This window comes from Anabrus simplex, chromosome 8 (assembly GCF_040414725.1).
Source record: "Anabrus simplex isolate iqAnaSimp1 chromosome 8, ASM4041472v1, whole genome shotgun sequence".
NCBI classification, from domain to species: domain Eukaryota; kingdom Metazoa; phylum Arthropoda; class Insecta; order Orthoptera; family Tettigoniidae; genus Anabrus; species Anabrus simplex.
In genome coordinates this window covers 65,002,809-65,018,858 of record NC_090272.1, presented here as the reverse complement: position 1 = coordinate 65,018,858, position 16,050 = coordinate 65,002,809, and the positions used below count along the sequence as shown (strand labels likewise).

General features: G+C 40.4%; 1 protein-coding gene across 1 annotated transcript in view; it reads right to left on the bottom strand.

Annotated features, from left to right (window-relative positions):
- LOC136879295 (uncharacterized) overlaps nucleotides 1–16,050 on the bottom strand; it is a 192,953-nt gene that overhangs the window by 118,611 nt on the left and 58,292 nt on the right. The window contains exon 5 of the mRNA XM_068229050.1: nucleotides 7,366–7,491. Coding sequence (XP_068085151.1) covers nucleotides 7,366–7,491 — 126 coding nt within the window. The remainder of the gene's footprint in view (nucleotides 1–7,365; nucleotides 7,492–16,050) is intronic.

Here is a 16,050-nt window from a genome sequence, read left to right as displayed (position 1 = left end):
TGAGGAGGAAAAGCACGCATTATACCGGCTAGCGACAGAGTGTCGTTGTGCCAGCCGTGCCGTGCTTTGAGTGGTACTGTTGAGCAAGCTAAAAAAAAAGACCCTGTATTAAACTATTTACCTTTAAACCTATCTCAGGCCCCCATTTTAATCAAGGCTGAGCGTGGACTGAAATGGTATCCAGAGCGTCACAATTTGTCTCAGTAACACATAAACAATATTGGTTGTTTCTCATTATTTTTACATGTCATCCTCTCCCATTCCCCAGCAGAGTTTTTTTTTTTTTTTTTTTTTAGATGGTAAGTCATATGCGTACCAAGTTTCACTGAGAGCTAATCTGGAACATACCCTCCTCATACATCCACAATCTCAATCATTTTTAGATTAATTTTCACTGCTTTTCAACCTCCATTCTGATTGTGGCTGAAGTATGACTTAACCAGCATCCAGAATGTCATAGTTCAACTCAGCAAACTTGTAAAAATGGATTCAACATTAATATGTCGTTTTAGTTTATTCTTATATTTCACCCCCTCCCCTAGGAATGCTAGGGGTATTTTATTCTAGCAGTATTTTTTCCAGATAGTAAGTCATACTTGTATCAATTTTGGTTGACAGCTATGTTTGAACATACACACATGCGTGCATCATCTCGGTCATTTTGGAAAATTTCTTTTTCACCTTTTCTTAACCTCTGTGCAAAAGGAGGCTGAACTTGGACTTTAAAAGAATCCGAAGTACCACTATTCATCTCAGTGACCCTAAAAAGTATGGATTCAACACTATTTTCGATTAATTTTATATCTCACCTCCTCCACCCCCCCCCCATGCGTGCTAGGGTTGTCATACCCCCATGCAGTTTGTCTCCTGATAGGAAGTCTTAAGTGTACCAAGTTTGCTTGAAATCACTCCCGTAGTCCCAAAAACTGGATTCAACACTAAGGCCGTTTTTAGTTATATTTCACCCCCTTCCCTAGGGGTTCTAGGTATGTTTTGTCCCCACAGTATTTTTTCCAGGTAGTAGGTAATATTTGTAAATAGTTTAGTATACAGCTATGCTGGAACATACATGCAAACATCCATAATCTCGGTCACCTTAGATATTTTCTTTTCTTCACTCCGTTTCACCCCCCTGCTGATTGGGGCTCAACTTGGAACTTAAATGACATCTGGAGTACCACTATTCATTTCAGCAACCCCCAAAACTGTAAATTCAACACTATTGTCAATTATTTTTATATCTAATCCCCCCAACCTCTACTCCCAGGGGTGCTAAGGTTGTCATACCCCACATGGTTTATCTTTGGATAGAAAGTCATAAGTGTACCAAGTTTGGTTGAAATCACTTCAGTAGTCTGAGAACTATGGATTCAACACTATTGTTGGTCTTTTTAGTTATATTTATATTTCACCGCCTCACCTAGTGGTTCTAGAAGTGTCTTATCCTTACAGTATATTTTCCAGATTAAGTCATACATGTATCAATTTTGGTTGATAGCCACGCTGGAACATATGTACGTCCATTATCTCGGTCATTTTGGACAATATCTTTTTTTACCCTTTCTCAATCCATATGTCAAAGGGGGCTGAAACTGGACTTTAAAAATCTGGAATGTTACTATTCATCCCAGCAACTCTGAAAACTATGGATTCAAAACTATATTTGATTATTTTATATCTCACTCCTCACTCGCCCCCCTCCCAAAAGGGGGCTGAACTCAAACTTTAAAAAATCTGGAGTGTTACTAATCATCTTAGTGACCCCGAAAACTATGGATTCGACACTATTTTAAATTATTTTTATATCTCACTCCCCCCTCACCCCCTCCCAAAACAGGGCTTAACTTGGACTTTAAAAAGATCCGGAGTATTAGTATTCAACTCAGTGATGGCGAAAACTATGGATTCGGCACTATTTCCAATTATTTTTATTTCTCACTCCGCCCTCGCCCCCACCCAAAAGGGGGCTGAACTTTTACTTTAAAAATCTGGAGTGTCACTATTCATCTCAGCAACCCCATCTGGAGTGTCATTATTCATCTCAGCAACCCTGAAAATTATGGATTCGACACTATTTTTGATTATTTTTATGACCGGTTGGGACAGCAAGAGGTATTTAAAAAAATTTATGGTATAGCCACATCTCAAAGGTCTCTAATATTTTACTGAGCGACTTTGTTAAAGTCCATGTTTCAACACTGTAATAGAGAATAGAATAGCAATGTTTGCTGGAGCAACAAGCGGCTAATGGATGCAGGGACTGAGAATCTTCTGGGGTAAGGAGATCCCCTTTTACCTAGAATCAATAACCACCTCAGAGGTTGGGCGAGCGGGTAGAAGGAAGGGCACTCTCTTGTCCATGGGATGAGCTACAGGTTGGCCAATGGCATGAGGATGCAGAAAGCAACAAGGAACTACTGCATTAAAGAAGATCTTCGGATACCCTCTAGTAACACATCATGGCTGTGTTCAAAACAAATGTCTCCGGAGATAGTCCCCCATTCAGATTTTTTTTGTGGGGGGGAGGGGGGGCCAGTTTTGAACAAAGGTGTGGTTGAGAAGATTTCTTTCAGTGAGAGGTATTTTACTAGTATAGAACAAATACTAAACTGCCAATCCTGAAGGAAATACCCATACACAGAAACTGTTAAAGACAGCCAAGGTACAGTAGTGAAGTTGATTAGTCTCTGACTTCCTAAGATGCAGTTTATTGTATGCCTTGGTCAGTGATGTTTGCAAGAGTTCCATTGCATTGGCATCTAGCAGGTTGCAGAAATGCAGGGTAAATTATTCTGACACCCCTGCAACATTAACATTTTTGGGTCCTTAAAAAGAGAGAGAAATCTTATAGTAATTAATGTTTCTTTTAGCAGTTCTTTTCCCTACTGGTAACCTAATTTTTAACATACCATGAATTCTCACATGAGATATGGCTCTTTCTTTTGTTCTTTCTTTCTTTCTTTTCCATATCTGGCAAACTTTCAGTTTTCTTTTCCCTACTGGTAACCTAATTTTTAACATACCATGAATTCTCACATGAGATATGGCTCTTTCTTTTGTTCTTTCTTTCTTTCTTTTCCATATCTGGCAAACTTTCAGTTTACGCAAATTAGCACTTCAGGTGGCTATGTCATTTACTTGAAATATGCCTTCCATTGTACATGGCTGACCAAGCTCTTGGAGATCCACCAGATGGTCACAATCCTGAACAGTGCCACACTCACATTGGATGTCAGCATTGGGTGGAAGTTGGTTTCACACTTAGGCACTCACACTCTCAAATGATTCAATGTCCTCCATATTGTATAGGGCAGGTTATTTTGTGAGCCAGTTGTTCAATCACTGGTATAACTGGGCTCTCCAGTTCATTTTGCCACCTTGGGATATGATTTTCTTTTAGGGTTCGTTTTAATACCCATGTTCTCCACCAGAAGCACCTTCTGTACCTGAGCCATCATGCTGCAAGATAGTGCCCATGCAGGGGCTTATAAACATGAAGTATCTCTGAATAAATATTGTCTCATTTAAAGGAATTCCATCTGTGTCATAAGTTTTGCCTTAACTTTTGTAGACAATTGTAGCAAAATACACTGAGAACTGCCTTTTCTTAAATAAAAACAGCGATGTTGAGTCAGATGTGAGGTTGACTTTTGGATTACACATTTGTCCTTTACTTTCCCAGTCAGAATTTCTAGCTGCAAGGAATTCTCATTCATAGCTTGTAGTGTAAGTCTCAAGGTGTTCATTAAACTGGCCACAATTGCTGTGTATTGCAATGTGATGATGACAGCCTCAGCATTTATTTTCAGAATATAATAAGGCAAATTCACTCAAATTTAAGCTGTCTAAATACTTGCCAGGATACTTCAACATGGCAAGCAAATTGTGACTAACACATTCACGGCCTCTCGGATATGGATAACCATTATCGCAGTACCGTAGTACTCTTCTTGCTGAATGGAGTTTATTTCTGTGTCCTTATCAATTTTAGAGCAACACTACTGATTACTTTTCACCTGCAGTGCCATTTTATGCCGCGTATGCGTCATGACAGGTAATGAAGTGGAATCGGAGAAAGAATGTTTTGTTTGGTTGTAAATACTTGATAAATTTCTTACAACAGATAGGCTAAATACATTTTTGAACATTTCTGGCAAAAATGCTGTGTGGTAAAATTTGTGTTATTGCTGTGTGAACAATCACTATGCAATGGATCTAGTCAAAGCAGTAGCCTCTAATAGTGTGCTGCAAAAAATACAGGTGTTTGGAGTCAATTTACTTCTGTCTTTTGCAGAATTCCACAAAATGTTGCTGAAGACATAAGCCTGGCTGTCCCGGAACTCTACAGTAGAGCATGCAGTCCTGCACCACCGCCCCTTCTAACACTGTCTTCACAGCTTCCATGATCTATGCCCATTTTCCTTAGTCACACATTTAGTGGCAAAATGTGTTCCTGTAGGTGGTAGGATAGATTTTGGAAGACCTACAAGGTGGTGTTCTTCCACTGAGCCCTGCAACCTCACTATTCTCCATTGACATCGCAGAGAATTATGCCGAATTGTACCAGCTACAGATACAGTAACTAACAATTAACCTGATGCCCAGTTGGAGCATATGTTTAACAACATTTTAACAATGCACAGATAAGAGGTATGCTTGTTGACATAGATACCAATGGAAATACAATCTTTAATATTTGGCGCTTAGTGTGACAAACATGCCGTCATCGGCACTAAGTGCAAGTGGAGTCATGACACACATGTGTCGTCATCGGCTGCAAACGTGTTAAGGCTGGTAATCTCATTGCTTCATCTGTTAAAATAGTAACCACTACCACTAAATCATGATGTTAATGAATTTTCTTCACTTGCTGTCTAGATACTTACCAGGATACTTCAACATGGCAAGCAAATTGTGACTAACACATTCACGGCCACTCGGAATATGAATAACCACAGTATCGCAGTACTTTTGATTCTTAAGAATGCACTTTATGAGGCCTGTTCAGAAAATAACCTAACTTTGAAACCTGGTTAGCTTTGTCTCCTCTTAAGTACTCTCCTCCTCTATGAACTGGCGGGGGTTGGGGTGGGGATTACATGCAGTTCTATTTGCAATTTTAGTATGATTTCTTCAGTTGACTGAAACTGTCATCCTTTTAGGGTGAAGTTTAGTTTGGGAAAAAGGTTAGATGAGTAGGGTAAATAAGGAAGCACAGTTGTCTTTTTGATTTACAAAAAATTCACAAATCAATAGCGATGTCTGAGTTGGCATGTTGTCATGGTGGAGCTTCAAGAGTCTGGTCTTTTCCTCCTGATGTTTTCTATCAAACACATTGATACTTTGATATACCGGTAATATCAGTGGTTTTCCACTTCACCCTCTGGTAGGAATTCATGGTGCACAATATCGTTGATGTTAAAAGTGATCATCAACAACACTTAAACATTCAACATGACCTACCATACTTTCTTATGTCTCTGCGAAGTTTTTCCACAGCACTGTGAACATTTGGTACCATACATCTCCATAAATATTTTCCCCAGTCAGAAGCAGAAGTGAATGTTGATATGCTGTTCATAATATGCAGACATCTCAACAATCACAAAATGTCGCAAAACAAACTCAAGACATTTGCAGACTATCAGCTGCTAAGCAATAACTAATTGTTTCAGAAATGCACAACAAATGCTGGTTACTTATGAAAGGATATCTACACTGACTGACAGAGCAAATGCAACACCAAGAAGGAGTGGTCAGAACTTTATGCCAATTGCAGGGTAGACTGACGTCACTGAGGTATGCTCATGATGTGAAATGCGCCGCTGTGCTGCGCACGTAGCGAACGATAAATGGGACACGGCGTTGGCGAATGGCCCACTTCGTACCGTGATTTCTCAGCCGACAGTCATTGTAGAACATGTTGTCGTGTGCCACAGGACACGTGTATAGCTAAGAATGCCAGGCCACGGTCATTGGAGGCATTTCCAGCAGACAGACGACTTTACGAGGGGTATGGTGATCGGGCTGAGAAGGGCAGGTTGGTCGCTTCGTCAAATCGCAGCCGAAACCCATAGGGATGTGTCCACGGTGCAGCGCGTGAGGCGAAGATGGTTGGTGCAGGGACATGTGGCACGTGCGAGGGGTCCAGGCGCAGCCCGAGTGACGTCAGCACGCGAGGATCGGCGCATCCGCCGCCAAGCGGTGGCAGCCCCGCACGCCACGTCAACCGCCATTCTTCAGCAAGTGCAAGACACCCTGGCTGTTCCAATATCGACCAGAATAATTTCCCGTCGATTGGTTGAAGGAGGCCTGCACTCCCGGCATCCGCTCAGAAGACTACCATTGACTCCACAGCATAGACGTGCACGCCTGGCATGGTGCCGGGCTAGAGCGACTTGGATGAGGGAATGGCGGAACGTCGTGTTCTCCGATGAGTCACGCTTCTGTTCTGTCAGTGATAGTCACCGCAGACGAGTGTGGCGTTGGCGTGGAGAAAGGTCAAATCCGGCAGTAACTGTGGAGCGCCCTACCGCTAGACAACGCGACATCATGGTTTGGGGCGCTATTGCGTATGATTCCACGTCACCTCCAGTGCGTATTCAAGGCACGTTAAATGCCCACCGCTACGTGCAGCATGTGCTGCGGCCAGTGGCACTCCCGTACCTTCAGGGGCTGCCCAATGCTCTGTTTCAGCAGGATAATGCCCGCCCACACACTGCTCGCATCTCCCAACAGGCTCTACGAGGTGTACAGATGCTTCCGTGGCCAGCGTACTCTCCGGATCTCTCACCAATCGAACACGTGTGGGATCTCATTGGATGCCGTTTGCAAACTCTGCCCCAGCCTCGTACGGACGACCAACTGTGGCAAATGGTTGACAGAGAATGGAGAACCATCCCTCAGGACACCATCCGCACTCTTATTGACTCTGTACCTCGACGTGTTTCTGCGTGCATCGCCGCTCGCGGTGGTCCTACATCCTACTGAGTCGATGCCGTGCGCATTGTGTAACCTGCATATCGGTTTGAAATAAACATCAATTATTCTCCGTGCCGTCTCTGTTTTTTCCCCAACTTTCATCCCTTTCGAGCCACTCCTTCTTGGTGTTGCATTTGCTCTGTCAGTCAGTGTATATAATGGCACTTTCCGAAAACTACTATATTTGTGCAGAATTTTCAAAGTTCAGTTATTTTTTGAATAGGCCTCGTATGTTTATCTAATTAGTTTGTACAAGTTTTAAGATAGACCTACCCTGGTATTTTCCATAACAGTTATCTTCATCATCAGATTTTCTGAGTGGTTGTTAGTACCACGTGATTGAAATATGTTACCAAACTCTGTAATATAAAGAATGATATTTACCGAAAAATGTAACGGCATCGAATTTCTGCTGGTGCTCCACCATGTTTAGTTGCGGGATCAATAATGGATAAAAAATATAAAAAATCTTTGTAGTTCAAAGCTCCTCTTTGTGCTATGTCACATGCGCTGGAAATAGAGTAAATTACTTACAAAAGCTAATAAAACAATAATAATAATTCATTTTTTGTATTAATATTGAATTTTTGTGACTACATTAACTTTATATTAAGCAGTCATGCTACTGTATGGTACAGTCATGTATATGAATAGTATAGAAAGAGGCACCTGGTGTGAAACCAGTTCATGTCATGCTATTTAAACTCTGTCTTAAACATCTGTATAACATGAACTTTATATACACTACATGATCAATAAATGAAAAGCTTAATACAAAGATAATGTGTTTGTGGACATTCACTATTCGGTGGAGCTAACCACAACTCTATAGCTATGTTGAATGCAGCATCAGTTTAATAATAATTGTCTTAACTATCAGGAAAAAAATGGTTTGCCACAGTAGCTCTGTGGTTAAAGCGATTCCTAGGAAAGAAAGGGATTTTCAAAAAAAAAAAATTTGTTCATGGCGTTGACTTATGTAGATCTTTTGGCACTATTTTCACCATATGATAGGAACTTGTGTGTAAGTGGAGTTGCGGAAGTGTAGAGTGTTGAATGTGAGGAAAGGAACATTAGGGATGACACAAACATCCAGTTCCCAGCCAGGGATATTAATCATTTACAATTAAAAACACCTGACCCGGCCGGGAATCGAACCCGGGACCACCAGGTGACAGACAGACGTGTTGCCCCTACACTGTGGGGCCGGACAAAGAAAGGGATACTTGGTTTGATTATAGGTCATGCTGCATTATTTTATCTATACTTCTCTGTAGCAGAAGAGTACTGACTTCTGGATTCCAAGTGCAGAGAGAGAGTTGGAGTTCTGAAGGGAAGAAAGAAGTGCATTCAGCACTCCGTGTCATATAAAGTCATTATGTAAAAGATCTCTGGTGCCACATTCCATGTCTACCAAACAGAATTAATTAAAACTTGGAAATTAATTGCACAGTAGAACTCTAGTTCCACTGCCATCAGGTAGAATAAAATGGAATGTCACAATTGGCACATAGGGAATGCAAATGGCATCATCTTAGAATGAAGAAATATTGGGCTGAAAGAAAAACAAAAAGATATATCTGTATGATTGACTAGAGTAGTTGAGTGTAGGCCATAAAATGTAAAATAAATTTATGTTAATATTCATGATTGTTGGAAACACCTGGTTTAGGAAGAAGAAGAGTCAGAAGATTACAAGGTATGGTTGGGGAGACAGACGAACAAAAACCATGGTTGATTATATAATCATCAAGAAAGAACACCGGAAAAACCTTTTAGATCTTACAGCCATGCCTGAAGAAGCCTTTGGTGGAGATCATAGAGTTGTGATGGGAAAAATGAAAGTGGGAAAGATTGAAAAAACCCTATTAAGAAGAGAGAAAAGAACTAAAAGTATGGAATTTGAAGGAGAAAAGCATACAAGAAATATTTCAAAGGGAAATAATACCCTTGTACCCAGGAGGGAGATCAGGGATGTTGAAGATGAATGGAAAAGATTTAAGGAAGCACTGGTTGGATGTGCAAAAAAGGTATGTGGTAGAACATCAGGAAATGTGAAAGACAAAGAGACACACTGGTGGAATGATAGAATAAAGAGTAAAGTGAAGGAAAAGAAAATGGCATGGAAAGCATGGAAAACATCTAAGACTGAAGAAAGTAGAAGAAAATATGTGAAGGCAAAGAATTTGGCCAAGAAAGTAGTGGATGAAGAAAAGAGGAAAAGCTGGGCCTTATTCACACATAAATTGAGAGTTGATATGCAGGGCCACAAGAAATTATTATATAGTATCTTAAGAAACAAAAAGAGAGATTAAGTAAACACCAGATTTGTGAAGGATGAAGGTGGCATTATGTTAACAAAGCCAGAAGAAATAAGAAATAGATGGAGACAGTATTTTCAGAAGTTGCTGAACACGAGAACTAATGACAGTCATTCAGTGGACCACCTGGAAAGGCAATTAGTTGATGAAGAAATGGATAAAGAAATTACAATGAATGCGACTGAAATAGCAGTAAGAAGATGAAGAATGGAAAACCTGCTGGAACAGATGAAATTTCAGTAGAGATGATAAAAACAGCTGGAGCTGTTGGCCTACAGTGGACATATCGAGTTCTCAGGATTGTCTGGGAGAATAAGGAGGTCTCTGAGGATTGGCAAAAAGGAATAATCATCCCAATTTTTAAGGAAGGCAATAAGAAAGTATTGAAGAACTACAGGGGAATTACTCTGATATCCCACATTGCTAAGATAATGGAGTGGGTACTGGAAAATAGGATACAGATACAGGAAAATCAGTTTGGTTTCAGAAGTGGAAGGTCAACAATACAGCCCATTTTCATTATGAGACAACTAATGAAAAAGTAATAGGAGTATGGGGAAGATATGGTGATGACAATCATTGACATTAAAAAGGCATATGACAGTGTCCCCAGGACGAAAGTTTGGGACAGTCTGGTGCACAAAGAAATTGGACAGGGATTAATAAAAATGATCATTGCAATGTACAAGGAATGTTGTAGTTGCATGCAAACACAAGTTGGCAGGACAAGTTTTTTCAAAATCACTAGTGGGATGAGACAGGGAAGTGTTCTATCACCAATCCTGTTTACAATAGTAATGGATGACAGCATGAGAACACCAAAAGCAGCATATGGAGGAAGAGAAATGAACATGCTGTTGTTTGCAGATGATATTGTGATTTGGGGAGAAGACGACATGAATATTCAAGAACAGCTGGATGTGGTGAATGGGAAGATCGAAGAATGTGGATTGAAAATAAGTGTAGAAAAGAGTAAAACTCATGTTATGACTAGAGGGGAGAAAGAAGGGAAAGGTCAGATTAGACTTACAGACAAGCCCCTGGAAGTAGTGGAGATGTTCAAATACCTGGGGAGTGAATTAATAGAGAATGCTCGACTGGATGCTGACATTAGTAAGAGGATTCAAGCTGGAAGCTGTTTCTATCAGAGTGTAAGAAACATGTTATGGGACAAATATGTGCCAGTGGAAGCAAAGGAAACTATGTACAAGATGTATTACATACCCATAACAACTTACGGAGCAGAAACATGGGCAATGGCAAAGAAGGATGAGAGTCGAATAAAGACAGCCGAAATGAAGTTATTGAGGAGTCTGATACAGAGGAGCAGAAGAGACAAAATAAGGAATGAGAAAATCCAGGAAGAAATTGGAGTGGAAAAAATGAATGAGGGAATAGAGAAGAGCTGACTAAGATGGTTTGGGCACGTAAAGTGAATGAGTGATGAAAATGCAAATGCAAGGAAGGAGAGGCTGTGGATGACTGTGATTGAGATGGAAGGATACCATCCAACGCAGCATTAGAGAAAGAAACCTGGACTAGGACACAGTGTTGGAGGAGGAGTGGTGGAAAGACCGAAGAAAGTGGAGAGGAACCATATTTGCCCCTACCTGGCTACAGCTGGATAATGAAAAATGATGATGATGATGATGATGATGTTGTTATTATTATTTATTTAGGATCATTTCAACCTCCTATGGGTTACGATTCCACAAATTTCTTGACTGTTGATGTTCTTTCATTTTACTCCAGTACTCCTTCATTCTCTGGCTCACTTTTTTCTTGTTCCCCATCTGAGAACACCCTTCTTGTTCTTCTGGGTTTCTCTACAAACAGATCCGTCACCCCTGCAATTTTCTGTTCACTGTTCTGTTTGTAATATCTCCCTCCTCATTGCCACATTTTTTAAGATCGTAATGAACTTCCTTCAGCCATGGTACTTGGGTCATTTTCTTTCCTGGAAGATGAGGATCTTATTTGCTAGGCGTTCCGGTATCATTCTTCTCAGGTGGCCATAGAAAGTCAGTCGCCTTTTTCTTATCAAGGTTGAAATGTTCTCGCATTTTTCATACAGCTCTTGATTTGATCTGAAACGGAAGGTAAACTCATTTCCTGTTGCTTTCTTGGGTCCCAGAATTTTCCTCAGAAATTTACGCGCTTTGTTTTCTATTTCGGTAATCCCCTTTCTGGCTATTGTCTCTGCTGCATAGAGGCATTCAGGTTTCACCACAGTATTATAGTGTCTGAGTTTGGCTTGATAGGAGATGGCTTTGGACTTATAAGTTTCCTGACATAGTCTGAATGCAATCTCCATCTTCTTTGCTCTTTCTTTGATAGCTGGCTTCTCGTTGTTAGGAGTCAAAATCTCCCCTAGATATTTGAACTTGTGGACTCTCTTTATGTCACCATACTTGGTCTTCATTGTCTTATGTTAGTTTCGGGATCTATGTTCATGTACTTAGTTTTTTCAAAGGATATTTGCAAACCTGCCTTTTCTGCTGTTTCTTGTGCAAAACCTCTCTCTGTGAAGTGGCAGTCTCTAGATTTTCAGTGAAGAACACTAAGTCGTCTGCAAATGCAAGACATTCAAATTTAAGTCCAGCCTTTTTGTGTCCTATCTTGTTTCCATTCGGGATATTTTGCTGACTCATTTCTTTTTGTCATTCCCTTATCACCTTTTTCAAGATGCAGTTGAAAAGAACTGGGGAGAGACCATCTCCTTGCCTCACACTTGTCTTGATTTCAAATGGTTTCGATAGCTTCCAAGGAAGTTTGCTTGTAACCGGGTGTTTGTTAATGTCTGTTGTATTATATTAGTTGTTTTGTCCATTTCCCCATTAGAATCTTGATGTGCCTCTCTGGAGTTCTGAATATTTCTTCTTCAAGTTGAGACCAGAACTTGTGTACTTTCTGGGGATTCTTTATTCAATATGGTATGTTCCTATACCAATCTTACTAAAGGACTAGAAGCAGCGACACTGACCAGACCAGACAAGAGTAGTTTTCAGGCAAATGTAATGAAGTTTCTCTGTTCTTGTCTACAAAAGACAAGAAAAGATAAAATAATAAATTATGATATAAGAGACCAACTATTGGGAATGAGCCTCACTGATACCCTAGAATTTAAGAGATTGCAATGGTATGGTCGTAGAATTCCAAGAGTAGCCTATATCCAACTAGATGTTTTCTGATTGACTTTGAACACACAAAAGGTTATTTACAAGCATAAACATAACCTAACCTATAATACATGAACTAACTACACATAACTAACTATCTCCTTGGCATCATCATCATAGGCATTTATTCGTCAACGAATATGTAGTATATAAATACAATGTCATTTGGACACATTAATTGTGTCGTCTCAGATGGCTGAACAGACCGATTCTGGATGCACAGATTTTATTGCAGTGACAGCACACACTAGGAGTTGTAGCAGATGGTTGTGCAAGAATGCCAACCCTCGCATTCGCTCGTTCTTTCCTGCGGTTCCTCCTCTCAGCTTCTAATCTTCTATCTTTTTCTAGATGTTCAACTCCATTGTATACAATGCTACGCCATTTGGGCCTATCCTCGGCTGTAGTTTCCCAGTTGATCGTATCAATATGACATCTTTTAAGATTATACTTTAGAACATCCTTATATCGTTTAAGCTGCCCTCCATGGTTACGCTGGCCATTCTTTAGTTGGGAGTACAAGATTTTCTTTGGGAGGCGTGTATCTGGCATGCGGACGATATGACCAGCCCAGCGTAGCTGATGCCTGACTATCATTGCCTCTATGCTTGTAGCGTTGGCTTCCTCGAGGATGCTAATGTTGGTTCGACGATCTTGCCATTTAACTTTCAGTATTCTCCGTAAGCATCGTTGATGATATTTTTCCAGGCATTTTAGGTTTCTCCTGTAGGTTGTCCAGGTCTCGCAACCATAGATAAGAGTAGGAATTACAACAGCATTGTAAACGTACAGTTTGGTTCTCACACTGATATCATGATTGTCAAACACTCTTCTTAGGAGATGACCGAAAGCTGCACTAGCGCATCTTAAACGATATTGGATTTCTGCATCAATGTTTGCACATGTCGAGAGATGGCTTCCAAGGTAAGGAAAATGATTTATATTTTGCAGAGAATGGCCATTGATTGTAATAGTTGGAGTTCTCTTATTGGAATTAGGTGCCGGCTGGTAAAGGATTTTAGTCTTATCAATATTAATTTCCAGTCCGATACTTTCATATGCTTGATTAAAAGCATTGAGGATTGATTGCAGATCTTCCTCTGTGTTGGCTAAGATAACATTGTCATCTGCGTACTGAAGCTCTATAACTGACAATGAGGACACCTTGGTCTTAGCTCGTAGTCTGTTAATATTAAACAGATTTCCATCAGTTCTATACAGAAGTTCTACTCCTGATGGCAGTTTATCATCCACAAGGTATAGTATAGTTCCAACAAATAGTGAGAACAATGTTGGAGCAATTACACAACCTTGCTTTACTCCAGTAGAAATACGGAAAGGGTCTCCTGGTTTTGTATTACAAAGAACAGTAGCAAACATGCCATCGTGTAGCAGTCTGAGTATCTGTATGTATTTGTTTGGACATCCGATCAAAACTAGAATTCTCCATAGAGCTTCTCGATTAACAGAATCAAACGCCTTCACGAGATCGATAAAAGCCATGTACAAGGGTCGGTTTTGCTCTCTAGACTTTTCCTGCACTTGCCTTGCACTGAAATCATATCAATTGTACTTCTGTTTGGCCTGAAACCACACTGAGTTTCTGGTAGGCACATTTCAGTCAATGGCAGTAGACGATTAGACAATACTCTAGCAAGAATTTTTCCTGCAACAGAGAGTAATGATATTCCTCTATAATTGTTACACAGAGTCTTATCCCCTTTCTTGAAGATAGTGATGATGGAAGCATCCCGTAAATCATGAGGGATTGTTCCCATGTTTCATATTTTCACAATCAACATGTGTGTATGGTGAATTAGCAAAGGACCACCCTTCTTGAAGAGCTCGGCTGGAATTCCATCTTGTCCGGGTGTCTTTTTATTCTTCAGCTGATGAATGGCCATCTCAATTTCTTGAATAGAAGGGACTTCACCTAAATGATCTTGAATTGGCTGTTGTGGAATATCAGCAAACACATCTTCCTCGACATGTTTCTGTTCAGGAGGTCTTGAAAATGTTCTTTCCAACGGGAAGCTATCGAGTCAGGGTCTTTAAGAACTTCAGTACCGTCTTTGGATTTTAGACAATTAAGACCTTTGGTAGAGGGACCATAAATTGCTTTGGTAGCACTGAAGAAGGCACTAGTGTTGTTGGAGGCAATTAAATTCTCCATTTCCTTTGATTTACCTATCCACCATTCATTCTTGATCATCCTGCATCTCTTCTGCACTTCCGTTTTGAGTTGTTGATATCTATGTTTCTTGGGAAATGAATTTGCATCATTTTGCCACACGTTGTAGGCTTTCCGCTTTTCATCAATTAGGTCACATATTGCTTTGTCATTCTCGTCAAACCAATCCTGATGTTTCTTCTTATTAACACCAACTGCTTCTTTGCCAGCTGCTATAATAGCTGATTTTAATAACGACCAGTGCTGCTCAATATCTTCTGGGTATTCATTTGGAAGTTTATCAGCCAATAGTTCTTGATAGGCAGATTTGATACTGTTGTTCCTAAGATGTTCAGTATTTAGTTTGTGTTTTATCGCTTTCCCCTGAACTTGCCATTTTGGAGGAACCTGTATAGCCATCACAGATCAAACTAAGCGGTGGTCGGTCCAGCAATCATCAGCACCGGTCATAACTTTGGTTATATGAACATCGCGCTTATCTCTGGCGCAGACAATAATGTAGTCGATTAAGTGCCAGTGCTTTGATCTGGGATGTTGCCATGTTGTTTTAAATCTATCCTTCTGGCGGAAGAGTGTATTTGTAATGACAAGATCGTATTCAGAACACTTTGTCAGTAGAAGGGTTCCATTGGTGTTGATTTTGCCTACACCCTCTTTACCAATAGTTCCAGGCCAAAGTGATGATTCTCTGCCAACCCGAGCATTAGAGTCTCCCAGCAGAATAAGCTTATCTGACTTGGGTACATTCGATAGGAGTTCATCAAGTTGGTTATAGAATGCTTCTTTTTGATCATCTTCTGACTTCAGTGTTGGGGCATATGTACTAATTATTGTAGCTCTTTGGTTGTTCTTGAGTTTCAGACGGAGTGTCATGAGACTTTCATTAATTCCAGATGGGAACTCATCAAGATTGTGAATGAGCTCATTCTTTATTGCAAAACCTACTCCATGAATTCTTAATTCGTTTTCATCTTTTCCTTTCCAGAAAAATGTATAGCCACCCCCATGTTCCTTGAGTTGTCCTTCTCCAGCGCGCCTAGTTTCACTAAGAGCAGCAATATCAATGTTGTATTTCTTCAGCTCACGACTTATTATTGCTGTACGTCGCTCTGGACGGTTATCTACATTAGTGTCCATCAGAGTACGAATATTCCAGGTAGCTATATTCATGTTGCAAATCTTTCTTTTGTTTCTACCGCTAATTGGTGTACCCACTGAATGCGGTAATCCAGTCACGTGAGAAGTTAGACTGCCTATGTTTAGGGCACCTTTTATAGCCCCCTCCCCATTCAGGGTGAGCAGAGGGGATCCTAAATAGGACTGCTCAGTCACGGGTGTAGCACACGAATTGCTCTACAGTGTGTCCTTGAGCAAAACG